Here is a 15310-nt window from a genome sequence, read left to right on the forward strand (position 1 = left end):
TACCTATTGCACACTGACCTGTCAGAGTACAGAGAATTGGGGAAGATATGCCAAGTAACATGTTTCTTTTATCAACTTTGAACCATTGGAACTTTACTGAACATACTTCTTGGCCCTCCAAACTATGACTCCCAAAATTCCCCCGACGAGACTTATGAGCTTGGATCATGAGCTAAAAATGAGATGATGTGCCATGAGCTTGAATCATGAGCTTTGATGAGGTAATATCGCCATGGGTTTCAGACCATGAGCTTTGGTGTCGTTTTGTGTAAATATGGGTTCTTTTGTGCTTTGAAATAGATTTATCCAAAATCCATGATAATATTGATATGGTGTGAGTTGCCAATGAAATAAAGCCATGTGGCATGAAAATTTTGTCCTTAATAGTCTTTATGTTTGTTTTTCATTTATTTAAGATAGCTTTAATTGCATGGTTTTAGTTGTAAAAGGTTTGTGGTATAAAGTTTTAATTAAAACATTTTAGCTTATTTAGAGATTGGCAAATTACAGTAAATAGTGCTTTAAGTTATGAATTTATAATAATAAACAATAAATTGTAGAGTTTTTTTTATTATTAAAATAAAAATTAGTTTTAGCCTTAAAGTTGTTTTCGATTTAAACGTTCCTTAAAGTACTTTTGGGTGGCCAAACACCTAATTTTTGACTTAAAGTGCTTTTCAGTCTAGAAATCAGTCAAATCACTTTTATTAGTATGCTAAAGGTAGGGTCGGCTGGATGAGATAAATAAAGAAGGTAAGATTAAGGAGAAATTAAGCTTTTCGACCATAGACGCATAGACTATACTTCATTTTATATTTTGCTCTCTGAACTATTGAAATGCATAATTAACCCATAACGTTATAATTCTATTTCAATGTTTCTGCCTTCTATTTTGGTGTTTAGTAAGACAAAATTAAGTATTAAAAGACCAATTTACGGCTTTGCTTTGGTATTTTGGAGAGATGGGTTAATTGGGTTTTTAATACTAAATTTTGTTAGATTTAACAACAAAACATACAGCAAAGACTTAAGTGTTACAAAGTTTTCAATTTGGGAGGTTGATCTTATGTTTTGATAGTTTATGGGGAAAAGTATAAAATGTGGTATATATATATATATATTGGATAAGAAAAATGTGGTATAGTTTATTATGAAAAAAGTGTAATTTCTCTATAACCTTATATTCTTTATTCATCCCACCCGTCTAACTCTATCTTCAGCATAATCATAAAAGTGCTTTAGACTATTCATAAAGTGCATTATATTGGTGACATATCTTTATAGACACCAATTATCTAACACTTAACTATTATATTAATAGTTTCTAAAAAAAAAAAAATCATATTACTAATATAAATGGTTGACAATGTTTAAATAAGAAAATATAATGACAATGTGTAAATAAGAAGATATAATCAAACATGTAAGGTCAAAATATAAGTTTTAAAACGTAAATGACCAAATTAAAAATAACGCCAAATATATAATAATAATAATAATAATAATAATAATAATAATAATAAAGGCCTTAGTCCAAAGACAATAAAAAAAGGAAAATATAATGACATCTTACATACCATCATGATCCTTTAAGAATTAGTTTAAAAAAAAAAAGATCTTTTAACAATTATTATGTGCTTTGTTAGTTAGTTTTCATGCAAAAAAAAATCTTTGCGTTGAAATATTATATAAATCGTCACTTAAAAAAAAAAAATGCAAGTGTAGAAATTAATATGTGGATTGAAATGGCTGGTATAACCATGGTTGTCAAAATCGTGATCCGAATCGTAGGATCGCACGATTTTACGATCACACCTCACCAAAATGTTTAAGATCGCATTAGGATCGTAAAAATGGTAGGATCGTATGTAGGATTATGTAGGATCGTATGAGATTCTACCAAAAACATAAATTTTTGGCTTTATTTTTTTATGGGATAAATTTTTTGTTTTGATGAAGTTTTAAGGGTTTTTTTTTTTTTTTTTTTTTATGATGGTATGGATTTTTATTTTTATTTTTTTTTATAAAATTATGTTAACCTAAGAAAATGTTTTCTAATTGCTAGTTCACTTATAATTAAAATGAAGAAATGCTTCATCAATTCTAAATGAAGAATTTGATGTTAACTTTGCCACCTTTTAAGTTATAATGTTGTTAAATTTATTTGATTAATATATTAATTTGTGTTCTAATATTACTAATTATATATATATATATATATATATAGTTTTATCAATTATGCTTGTATTTGTATATTGATTGATTAATTTTTTTGAGCATGCTCTCATATTGTTGCTGAGCGATATAATTTGAATAGATGAGTATGAAATTGTATCTTGATGTCTCTTGTAGCTCTAGTATACAAATATATAATATTTACATAGATGATGAAATGGATGATGATGATTAGGAATTTACGACGGTTGTTATAAGAACCTTAGAATGAGAATAATTAAATGTTCACTTCACCTTAATATTCATCTTGCTTTTGGATTTCATATTGTAGTTATCTAGTTTCCATTTGCTAATTTATTTTGGATTTCAATCTTGGGACTTAGAACTTGGAAAATATTTTCCATATGTTTTGATAAATATTTTGGTATTTGTTTGCTAAATATTAAACATTTATTGAAATACATTAGGTCAAAACTTAAATATATTTGTTTTGTTAATATAGACTTAGTGATATATGACATGCAAATTACATCATATGATGCAAATCTAAGTTTTTTATGGATGAATTTATAATTTATGTGATTATTCAACATATAAAGCCATTATCAACCTGTTTTTTGCTTTAAATCTAAAAATATGTAAGATCTTACGATTTACGATTTGATCCTACGATCTACGATTCCACCTATCTTCAATAATCATACGTAAGATCCCGATTTTGACAACCTTGAGTATAACTAATTTCAAATAAAAATTGTCCATTCAAAACCAGTAGGGTCACATAATTGCAACAGTGAACATTCCTTTTATACTCGTGATATTTTCACAAACTAGTCAAATTCTTTATCAGAACTACCAAAAGTGATGGCTTAGAAAAAAAATTGATTAGACTACTATAAGCGTTCTTTAGATGCTTTCAAAGACGCCAAAAAAAGACAATTGAATAAACATCATAAGCTGAATCAAGTAACATATAAACATCAGAGAAAAACGTTGCAACAAGTCCGCAAACACGTGTATCATTAAAGGACCCAAAGTCCAGAAATTATTAACCAACTCCAGTGAACTTTGACTTCATAATGCACCACCAATAAAAATGATGTAAATACTTGTATCATTCTCCTTTCATCTCACCAGGCGGCTCTAGGAATATATTTCAAAGGGGTCATTAAGAAACTTAAAGTAAAGAAAATTTAATAAAATAAATAACTAAAATATATTGAGTTATTGATAAGAAAAAAAAAAAAATACAAATATATAGAGTTTTACAATTTCTTTTTACAAGTTTTCATATTTTAAAATTGTTACGTGGTAGTTCATTATCAATTGTTATTATCTATTTTCAATATGAATAGGTGTGACCATTTTATTTTGTTAAATTTGTATAACATTTTTATTTTTATAGAAATATTTTGAACTAATTGACAAAACTCAACTCATTAGCATTGTATTAACACACCCATTCATGCATAAATAATACACTAAGTATCTACTTAACTAATAAAAATATGGAACATCCCTGACTTTACTTTTTTTTTTCTTTTCTTGAATCACTAACTTTATAACTAAAAATTTTGGGATGCACTGATGTGTGTTTTTGTTTGGTTTTGGACTAGATTGATCTGTGATCAGGGTGTGCAATAACATTTTTAAAGATATTTTGAACTAATAAAAAAATATTATATATATATATATATATAATTTTAATTTTTTCCAAGTCATGAGGGGGTTCATTTTAACCGTTTGTAAAATTTAACTAGAACATTACACAAAATATAAAGTTTTAAATGAAACTATATATATTCTCTCCTCATGTGTAATTGTGTATGTATCTGTTTGTTTCTCAATAAAAACAAAAAAATCAGTTCCCTAATTCTTTTAATCAAATCCAAAAATCATCCTCAAAAAGTCCATAGATTTTCACTAAAAAAAGTCCATGGTCTAAAATCTAAATTAATATGATTTAAAAATTTTAAGGTTTAATTTTTAATTATCTGAAACTTTAAGATTTAATTTTTTACATTTGAGATTATAAAGTTTGATTTAACCTTTTATTTTTGGGTTAGAACACTTATATTAGTTAATGGATAATAGCAAAAGGGATAAATTTTGCAAATCCATCTCCAAAAATTAACTACATCAATCAATCTAAGCTTGTGTAAATTTAGATTGATGTTGCAGTAATCTTGTAAACATACACGGTTATTATTCACATGCAAATCTATTTTTTAATACTTTGTGCCGGTTTGGATAGCTAGTAAAGTTGTGTTGCGTTTCACTTGTTGCGTTTTCTCCCTCTTTTTTTTTTTTTGCCGGCTTTGTTGACTTTGGGGGACAAAATTCACTGTGCATGTACTGTGCGTGCACTGTTTATGTAATATTTAATATTAAAAGTGGGTCCCACAATACTATTCACACATTTAAAAATTATTTTGCTACAGTGTTTTCAGCAACAATAAGTTTTTATCAACTTTCAGCAACAATAAGTGCTATCCAAACGGACCCTTCATAAAAAATTTTTATAGTTTTTTTATTCATTTAAAGATAAAGAGATAGACGATTTGAGAATAATAAAAAATTGATAAAGAAATAAAATTTTAATGAAATATTTTTTGAATAACAATATTTAAACAAAATGCCATGTAAAATGGATAATATGATGCCGATATTTTAAAAAAATAGTTGTGTCAAAAAAAAAAAAAATTTACACTAAAATAGATAGAAACTTCTAAACTAGTTAATGAGATTATGGGAATGTTCAAACAATTAAAGTAAAAAAAGATGCAATCAAAACATGAAAATAATATAATCATCATTTTTTTTTGTGTGTTAAGAACTCCAACCCCGTCAACTTTTGAAATTGTTGACAAGCATGACTCAAGTTGAAGCAGATAAATGAATCACGAAATAAATAAATAAAATGACCAAAATTCATCATCTAGAAATACCCCCCATCTATTTTTTCTCACAAAAATCATTCCTTTCTCCTGAAAGTACATCACGAATAAAGCATTGTGGCCCCTCCACTCCACAATCTCATGTCCCACAGTTTAACCCATACGGGGTCCAACAATTTAACCCATGATCAAATCGGCTCCCTTGGTACCCCAAGTTGCCTACACTTCAACTTCAAGCTCTCACTCTTTAGAGAGAGAGTGAGAGAGTGTGTTTAGTCTAAATTGATGGGCCAGGAAGCCACACGGGACAAAAGATGCTCATCTTCAAGACCAAACCGCCTCCATCCTCACATCAATAATTAAATTAAATTATTAAAAAAAAAAAAAGGCCTCCATCACAACTTTAAACAGCTCCTTAACACCGTGGCATTTCCAGTTTCCACATAAGTATATTCTCGGGAACTCTCATTAACTCCACCTCATTTACTCTTCTGCCCCTACTCACCCCCCAAATTTACTCTTCCTCTCTCACAACCGCCTTTACCAAACGAGGCCCTTTTCGTCATCCAACCAAAACCTTCACGTTCCAAACCAAAAAAGCCACACCCAAAAATCCCCAAACTACCCCTCCAAAAACCACTCCCATTATAAACATCCAAAGGCTAGTATAGTAGTTTATACATAAGGATTTCTAGTCTGGTCCATTAATAATTAATAAATAAATTAAAAAAAATAAAAATAAAAGAACGTTATAGTGATCATCACAAAAGGTTGGCTCAAAAAAAAGTGTTTGGGTTTGGAGAGACGTTATCGGATTTGAAATCCACAATTCGCCGGAATTTGGGATTTCCGTTCACGTCCGCCCGTACCCTAGGGTTACTGTTATTAGTTATTACACTCTCTCCCACCACCACACCACAACAATTAAGAAAGTGAGAGAGAGAGAGAGAGAGAGTCAGTTATAGATAGAGAGAGAGAAATAAAAAAAAGAAAAGAAAAGAAAGAAATTGAGTGTTGGTTTCGCTACGACGTCGTTTTCAAGACTTGGAATTCAAAAGAGAAGAAAGAACGGTGGTCTAGTTCGTTTCTGTTTCAATTAGGGTTTCGGTTTCTTTGTTGTTGTTGTTGAAGTTTGATATGAAGATCTGTAATTCGGGGAATTGGTGAGGGGATAATAGTGGAAAGACTTTGCTACCGTGATGTTTACGCCACAGAAGAAGGCGTGGTCGGGTTGGTCTTCTCTCACGCCCCGGAAGTCTGTTCTCGGGTCGGGTCAGAGTCCGAATTCTGTTGACGCTGGAAAAGGAAAGACTGTTGCTTTTGTCGAAACGACGCCGAATTTGGAGAATGGGGGAAATATCTTGGTTGATGCTGCCGGAGACCCTGAATTATTGGCCGAGAAGGTTTCCAAGCTTGAAATTGAGGTTTGTGGAGGTTCAAATTTTTTTTTTTTCTGGGTGTTTTTGTGCTTGTGCTTGTGCTATTTTTGGTGGGTTTTTGTTGCTTTTAACTTTTTTGCTTAATTGGGTTTTCAAAAAAAAAAAAAGAAAAAAGCTTTTGCTTAATTGGGTGTTTATGGAATTTGGATTGTTGTTATTATGATTTGAGTCTTTTTAAGTTATATTTTGGTACAAAAAGACAGTTTCTTTATCAAGGTCTTGTTGAGTTAAAACTGTTTTTAACGGTTATACTGTGATTTATCAGTGTGTGTGGTAGTTGTTTGTGACCGAGATCGTCCAATTTATGAAAAATTTTACCCTTTTAGTTCCCAAGTATGTTTTCTTGTTTCTGTGTTTATGTTTATTTATTTATTTTTTGTGTGTGTGTGCAAAGGCTGTACAGTAAGAATGTGGGATTGAAAGGTAGGGAAAAGTGAAGTCTTGGGGCCAAATAGGAGGAGTGACAGTTACACAGTGAGAATAGAAAAAAGTAGGAAATGGGTATTGTTCTTTGCCTTTAGCCCTTTACATGGTTAACTTGTGCGAAACTTACTGTCGAGAGTAAACAGAAGAGTCTCGCACTTTGAACTTGATGTTAAATGTAACTGGTTGGAAATAAAAAAAAATGTTTTGAAATTAAAAATTGCATTTTTGCTTCAAGGTCTTGATTAAGCAATATTTATGGGTTTAATGATGAGCCTGTCCCTGTTGTATTATGTGATAGAGGCATTACCATTTATTAGCCTTGTTTGTGCTGTGCAACCAGTTCTTTTGTATTCTCTGTATCATGGGTCCTAAAGTGTGTAATTACCACAAATTCTATATGGTCTTTGAAGCAAAAAAAATTATGAGTTATTTTCGATCTTTAAAAAAGAAAATTATGAGCTCACAATCTGGATGACTGAAGATTTGGACTTATAATCCACTGTTCTCTTAAAGTCGTTAATGCTACTGTAGTTTATGGTGTTGCTGGGTTCGCCAATACTGGTTGGGTTTAAGATGATCCAGAACTGGTAAATGCTGCACTGTTCAAAAATGAAAGCTTTGAAACTGAAAATAGATTTTACATGAAATTTGGAATTAATGAACTTTTTTTAAAGAAACAATGAAAGAAAAAGAATACAGCTATGTGTGTGTGTGTGTGTGTTGATCATAACACTGGCGTAGTTGAGGAAATAACTTCTTGCATAGTAAAGTAAGTGTGTCTGATATGATCTACTTTTTAATGAATGTGTTCTATATGATCTACTGCATTGGCTAAACACACCTTTGTACAGTATCTATGTCATTGCCATCATATTAATACCTGGATATTATGTAGGATATATGATTTGCCACATATGGTGGTGGATTAGGTACTCACATTAGGAATTTGAACAGTAGCCACATCAGAACGCTTTTATGACTTTTTTGTGGCCAAGCTTTTTTTATTTTTATTTTTTGGGTTCACAGTTAGTACCCATTTGGGAGGGTGATTAAAAACTGCGCTTCTTTATAATACAGCTTTATAAAGTACAACTTCTTTTAAATACCCCACTTTAAATATTACATCATTCTTTGCTCCAAAAATTACACTGTACCAAACGTGCGCTTGACCAAAAAGTTGAAGATTATGTGAAGTTGGTGTTTCAATTCTACATCTGGAGCTTCTGCATCTACCCTCTAAACTGTCTGGACACCCTATTTATAAACATATTTAGGCTGGTAGGTGGTCAAGAGATGTTTTGAACCAAACAATTTTTTTGCCAGTTGCTCTCTCACCCTCTCACTCCTCCCTCTCCTCCTGTTCTTACATAAAGCTTTGATGTTTTAGGGTACAGTATCAAATATTCACTACATTGTCAGCAATTCTTGTGAGTACATTTGGGCTCCCTCAAAGTTTGTGATGATTCACAGAGCCACTGTACTTTTGTTGGGATTAAAGCGTAGTTGAGTTGATTGTTAGCAATCCATATTCATTACCAAATACCATTATGACCTTCCTAATCACTTGCCTATTAATGATTATGTCACTGTAGTTTTTTTATTGTTTTATTTTACAAATTATCAGTTATATCGTCTTTAATGTTTCATTCGTTACAATAAATACAATGCTTTACTCTTACATGATTTTTTTTTTTGTTGATGTTTTGGACAGCTTTTTGAATACCAGTATAATATGGGGCTTCTCTTGATTGAGAAAAAGGATTGGACTTCTAAGTATGAAGAACTTAGGCAAGCCTTGGCAGAAGCAAAAGATGCCCTTAAACAAGAGCAATCATCCCATTTAATTGCAATATCTGAAGTTGAGAATCGAGAAGAAAATTTGAGAAAGGCCTTGGGAGTTGAGAAGGAGTGTGTGCTTGATGTATGTTCTTTTTTTTTTTTTTTCCTCTAATAGATAAATTTCTTATCATTGCTACCTATCAATATCATCACTAAATAACTGGAAATTTTTTTTCTTCAAGAGATGCCATATTTCTACCTATCAATATGGATTACTACTCACCTCCCCTCTTCATAAGTAAAAATCCAATCCCCAAATATTTTCTTCAGGTCTTTATAAGGATATTCTGCTTTTTATTTCTCTCTCTCTTGTTAAATCTGTTCATTACTAAAAAAAAATATTTAAAAACAAGAAGCATCTCATTTGGTTTGTCTTGCTCCTGTTTTGTGAAACAATAAGCATTATTTGTTACATTTTATTCTCATAGTTTTAATGGTATAAGCATGAATAGTTTATTTTTTATCCAGCCATATCATCACTTAGCAGATAGTTTTATGCTAAAAATACCTTTTTAATTCTTTAAATATAATTTCTTGTTGACAAAGCAATATGTATCCTGAACTCAGCTTGTTATCTAAAATGCTAAGTTTTAAGCTCAGAGGTTGTTGGTCATGATGCAATTAAATTTTATTAGCTAGAAAACAAAATACAAAGTGATGTTTCCTAATGTTTGGAGATTTTTTTTCCCAGCTGGAGAAGGCTTTGCGTGACATGCGTTCAGAAAATGCTGAAATCAAGTTCACTGCTGATTCTAAGTTGGCTGAAGCAAGTGCTTTAGTCACTAGCATTGAGGAGAAATCTTTTGAGATAGAGGCAAAGTTGCGTGCTGCTGATGCTAAGCTTGCTGAGGTGAGCAGAAAAAATTCAGAAATTGAGAGAAAATCACAGGATTTGGAGGCTCGAGAAGCTGTACTTCGAAGGGACCGCTTATCCTTTATCTCCGAGTATGCTTTATGCTTTTGACCTTTGCTTGTTCTTGGATCTATTGGCTCTTGAGTGGGTTTTCAGTTTGTTCTTACTTAATTAAGTCATTTCCTCTTTTTGGCAGGCGAGAAGGTTATGACTCTACTTTTTCTAAGCAAAGAGAGGACTTGCGAGAATGGGAAAGAAAGTTGCAAGAGGGAGAGGATAGGTTAGCTAAAGGTCAAATAATGCTTAACCAAAGAGAGGAGAGGGCAAATGAGAATGATAGGATTTTCAAGCAGAAAGAAAAGGTCCTTGAAGAGGCACAAAAGAAGATTGAAGCAACTAACATCAGTTTGCAAAAGAAAGAAGAAGATATAAGCAGTAGGCTTGCAAATCTTACTTTAAAAGAGAAGGCAAGTATTTCACCATGCCGAGCCATTGTTAAAATTTTAATTGATTTTTGTATTAATATATCAGTTTACTTTGGGCAGGAATTTGATGTTGTGAGATTAAACTTAGAGACGAAAGAGAAAGAGTTACTTGCATTAGAAGAAAAGCTCAATGCTAGAGAAAGGGTGAGTTCTTGTACCTTATTCTTTTAATAGAAGATTCTTTTGAGAAGGATTTCTCATGTTTAGTGTATTTATTACGTTGGTCATCTTCATTTGGCATTTAATTAGCGTGTGTCTTGTTATTTGCATGCTCTATCTAGTTTGTGTTTGCACCAGTGTAATCTGTAGATTTGGGGTGAAACTGGTCCGGTAATTGGAGAAGTATGCTATATCAAGGAGGTGCCTTTACTCTTGTTTTGTTTAAAGGAAATTCTCTGAGGTGATACATTTTTTTGTTGGGGGAGATGGGGGGAGTTTTTTTTTTCTTCCCTAGTTCTAGATATATTTCTCTTTTCTTTTCTTTTTTTCCCCACCCCTGATTTCTTTGTTTTAATGCACTTGTTACAAGGAAAAACTTTTAAATAATAGGTCTGCAGCATCAGGAAAATAGTCTATCAAACATTATACTTTTGCTACATCAAATTGGAATTTTATTGCTATCATTCAAAATTGTGCCCCTGATATTTTTATTTTGGTTTGTTTTGTGCAACATCCACAGACTGAGATTCAAAAGCTTCTTGATGAACATAATGCTATTCTAGATGCAAAGAAGAGTGAATTTGATTTGGAAATCGATCAAAAGAGAAAATCTGTGGATGATGATTTGAAAAACAAGGTTGTTGAAGTGGAGAAGAGGGAGGCTGAAATTAATCACATGGAGCAGAAAGTAGCAAAGAGAGAGCAGACTTTAGAAAAGAGATGGGAGAAACTTAGGGAGAAAGAGAAGGATCATGAATTAAAATTGAAAGATCTGAAGGAAAGGGAAAAATCCTTGAGGTCTGAGGAAAAGAATTTGGAGAATGAGAAGAAGCAAATGCTTTCTGATAAAGAAGATTTGCTTAGTCTTAAGGATGAAGTTGAGAAGATAAGGGCTCACAATGATGAAGAGCTATTGAAGATAGCTGAAGAGAAGGATCAGCTTAAAGTAAGTGAAGAAGAGAGGCTGGAATTTGTTCGTTTGCAGTCAGAATTAAAACAGGAAATAGAAAACTGCCGGCTTCAGAAAGAACTTATTCTTAAGGAAGCTGAAGATCTGAAGTTACAAAAGGAGAGTTTTGAGAGAGAGTGGGAAGAGCTGGATGAGAAAAGAGCTGAGATCGAGAAAGATCTGAAAAAATTGACTGATCAGAAGGAAGAAATGGAAAAACTGAAACACTCTGAAGAAGAAAAGCTAAAAAATGAGAAGTTGGCAACACAGGAGTACATACAAAGGGAGCTAGAAGATCTTAAATTTTCCAAAGAATCTTTTACAGCTCAAATGGAGCATGATAAATTAGCAATTGCTGAAAAAGCTGATAGTGACAGAAGCCAAATGCTTCATGATTTTGAGTTGCGAAAAAGAGAACTTGAGACTGATTTGCAGAACCAGTTAGAGTACAAGGAAAAAGATTTGCGTGAGAGGGAGAGGTTATTTCAGGAAGAAAGAGAGAGAGAATTAAACAATATTAATTACTTAAGAGAAGTAGCTAGAAGAGAAATGGAAGGAATAAAGCTTGAAAGAGCTAAAATAGAAAAAGAAAGACAAGAAGCTGATGAAAATAGAAAGCATCTTGAAAGGCATCAAGTGGAAATGAGAAAAGACATCGATGTGCTTGATGACCTTAGGAGGAAGTTGAAAGACCAGCGGGACCAATTTGTTAATGAGAGACGACGCTTCATTTCATTTGTTGAAAAACTCAAGGGTTGCGAGAACTGTGCTCAAATTATCTCTGAGTATGAGCTTTCTGATCTGCAGTCTTTAGCTGAAATTGAGAATGAAGAGGTTATTCCTCTCTCTAGACTTGATGATGTTCACGCCAAGGAAGGTGGTCATGGAAATGTTGCTGCTTCTGAGAAGCAAAACAGTGAGATATCCCCTGTTGGAGTTGGCTCAAGATCTCCAGTTTCTGGTGGAACTATATCTTGGCTACGCAAGTGCACCACCAAGATTTTCAAATTTTCCCCAATCAAGAATATTGAGTCTACTGCTGTTCAAAATTTGGAGGCACATTTGTCTTGCCAGAATGTTGATATGGAAGAACCTTCCAAGAGAGTATCTAGCACCGAAAATCAGGCAGAGATATCTCTTGGTGTTGCAACTGATTCTTTTGATGTCCAGAGAATCCAATCTGACAACAGCATTAGAGAGATAGAAGTCAGCCAAGATCCATCAGCTGATGATCAAAGCAACATCAACAGTAAGGCGCCTGAAGTTGCCGATGATTCCCAGCCATCTGATTTGAATGGTGATCAGCACAAACCTCGCAGAAGAGGGAGGCCTAGAGTTTATAGGACGCGCTCTGTGAAGGCAGTTGTCAAAGATGCAAAGGCTATACTTGGGGAAGCTTTAGAAGAAAATGAGAATGATTATCCAAATGGGAATGCTGAGGATTCTGCCTATGATAATGCTGAAAGTCGTGATGATTCTAGTCTAGGTGGTCAAAGACTGCCAAGAAATGGACGGAAGCGGAACCATGCTCAAACATCTCAAAACATGGGTAGTGAGCATGATGGTGATGATAGTGAAGGACGTTCTGATAGTGTTGTGGCAGGCCAACGCAGGACAAGGCGGCAGAAAATTACTACAGCTGTGCTAGCTCCTGGTGAAAAACGATATAATCTCCGGAGACCCAAAACGTAAGTTCCCACATCCATGACTTAAGTAAAGGTAATAACTTGCTTTAAGGAAGGGGGGGGGGGGGGGTGCGCATGTGCCATGCTGTGCATGGTTACGCATATTTTCCCAAAGGAAAAAAAACTTTGTTCAGTTGAAGGCGGTGTAAATTAATAGATTATTTTTAGACTGTTGAATATTGGTTATTGAACTCACAGCTAGATAATAATTTTGAGAGGAATGCTACGTTTACAACATTTTTATAATATTTTCACAACAAATTATAGGTGGAAATTATTGGTCCTAAATTAAATCCACAACTTAAATCATTTTTTTTTTTGTTCACCCATAATAGCCAATGACAATCTGTCATTTAAAATTTGTTGTGAAAATGTTGTAAACATAAATTTCTTTAATTTTGAAAACTGTTGTCTGTTTCCATCCCAAAAAAGGAAGAAGGGAGGGATGCTCTCTTTTGTGGGATTATTTGGTGTTGTAGACCATCTAGGCTCTAGGAGGCTGCATATTCAAAGTTTTGGAAGTTAAGCAGGGGGAAATAAAGATGAGAGTTTTAAATTGTAGAGACATAACCCAAAAAAAGGAAGAAAAAATATATTACAATTAATTGATGTAGGAAGATGCCTTGTTCATCTGTGGCATGTCAAGCAACTAACTACCGACTTTACCATAATGCCTTTCAGTAAAGCTACTGTCACAGCTGCCAGAGCCATGCCTGAACTTAGCAAAGAAAACAAGGAAGAGACAGATGTTGTTAGAGCAACAGGTGAGAAAATTCTTCGCTCCAAAGCTGCTCCTGCACTTTCGACTGGAGCTGCAAGTGAGAATGGTGGAAGCTCTCACTTTTTGCGGGTAAGGGAATTATAAAGAATTTGGGTTTCTTCTATATCCCATTTGATTTGTTGTAATACTGTATCTGCACATATGTGTGTGATCTTGTTTTTGGTCCTTTTTTCTCCTTGTTCAAATCAATTTCTTTGTAGAATTCCATTTTTTTATTGAAAATTTAGGGTTTTATTTTGATTTCTACTAGGACTTAAAATAACATAAATTTCAAAGCTAAAGTTTAAAAGCTGTTCTCTCCCTCTGTATATGTGTGTGTTTCTGATTTTTGGAGAATGTAAGAATTATTTAATGAAGACTAAAGAGTATACATTTCTTAATGATTTTAATGTGTGATGTGCATGGGTTTGCTGTTTTATTTGACTAAGCTGTTACTATTTTGCCAAAGTACAACTGTTAGAGCCATCCTTGTTGTAACTGATTATGGAACACTCATTCGAGCAGTCGAACTGATTTCTCTGACGTGATGTTTATAAATTTTGTGGCACAGTCCAAGAGAGTTGCAGACTCTCAGGTTGGTGTTGCTGATATTACAAACAATTTGGTTGAGAACACGATCATGAGTGAAGAGGTGAATGAGACTCCAGAAGAGTACGGTGATGTAGATGAGTACAGGAGTGAATCCCATGGTGAAGATGCTAATGTAGATGGGGCAGATGAAGAGGATGATGAAGAGTCTGAACATCCTGGTGAAGTCTCAATAGGAAAGAAGCTCTGGACATTCTTCACAACATAATGATGCTCAATGCTGTTTGCCATATAGTGGTCGCTTTGGATGGCCTCTACTGCATCTACCTTTTTAGATATGCTGGTAGGAGTTTCCTGATGTGTAGTAGTGTGAATTAACAATTCAAATGTAGTTAGAAGCACTGGAAGTATTCAGAAGTATTCAGGTCAGGGAATGAGTTTTTCTCTGCCCTCTTTGATTTTTATTTTTAGGATTAAGAGTATGGGGGGTGTTTTATTTTTTTAATGACAAACCTAGATATTTTGATTAGTAGTAACCCAGTGCAGATTTAACACTGGACTCTCAGCTGCCACCCTTACCAATTGTTTGTATCAAATGCTTTGTATCTCTTCATTTGGCTCTGGAATGATTGTTTGAACCCAGTGGTCTCAACTCTCTCTCTCATATGCGTGTGCTTGGTCTTGTGTTAAAAAGGTGCTTTTGTTATGTATGTCGTTGAGGCTTGATGGAAGGCAAGATAATCAAGCAATGTATGTAGGTTAAATGAGTAGTGAGTTGCCGCAGGGATATGAATTTTGATCAGCGTCCTACTTCTAGTACTGAAGGGTTGACCACAATTGCTGCCTTGAGAAGTTAGCTAACAAGTTTTACTGTGTAGATTCATGGGCCGTATTCTTACCTGATCATTTTTTAAATCCATTAATGCAATTACTTTCTTCTTTTTTTTTTTTTTTTAAGAATCTATTACTTAAAAAGGGTCATTCTATAGTGCATTTATTTTTGTAAATTTACCTTCCTTGTTAAGATACTTAATCTTAACTTTCTATCTATTATTATAAAACTATATTAACATTTAGGGCCTCTTCGAGATTTG

The 15310-nt window shown here is 33.3% G+C and overlaps 1 protein-coding gene across 1 annotated transcript; it reads left to right on the plus strand.

Annotated features, from left to right (window-relative positions):
• Positions 1 to 5807: 5807 nt before the first annotated feature.
• Positions 5808 to 14868, plus strand: LOC111988663 (nuclear matrix constituent protein 1). The gene is made up of 8 exons (XM_024020452.2): positions 5808 to 6496; positions 8649 to 8858; positions 9468 to 9721; positions 9826 to 10096; positions 10175 to 10258; positions 10794 to 12910; positions 13589 to 13757; positions 14239 to 14868. The coding sequence occupies exons 1-8, from the start codon at positions 6272 to 6274 to the stop codon at positions 14482 to 14484; spliced, it is 3576 nt and encodes a 1191-aa protein (XP_023876220.1). The 5' UTR covers positions 5808 to 6271; the 3' UTR covers positions 14485 to 14868.
• Positions 14869 to 15310: the final 442 nt, after the last annotated feature.

This window comes from Quercus suber, unplaced genomic scaffold, assembly GCF_002906115.3.
Source record: "Quercus suber isolate HL8 unplaced genomic scaffold, Cork oak 2.0 scaffold_1261, whole genome shotgun sequence".
Taxonomy (NCBI): Eukaryota; Viridiplantae; Streptophyta; class Magnoliopsida; order Fagales; family Fagaceae; genus Quercus; species Quercus suber.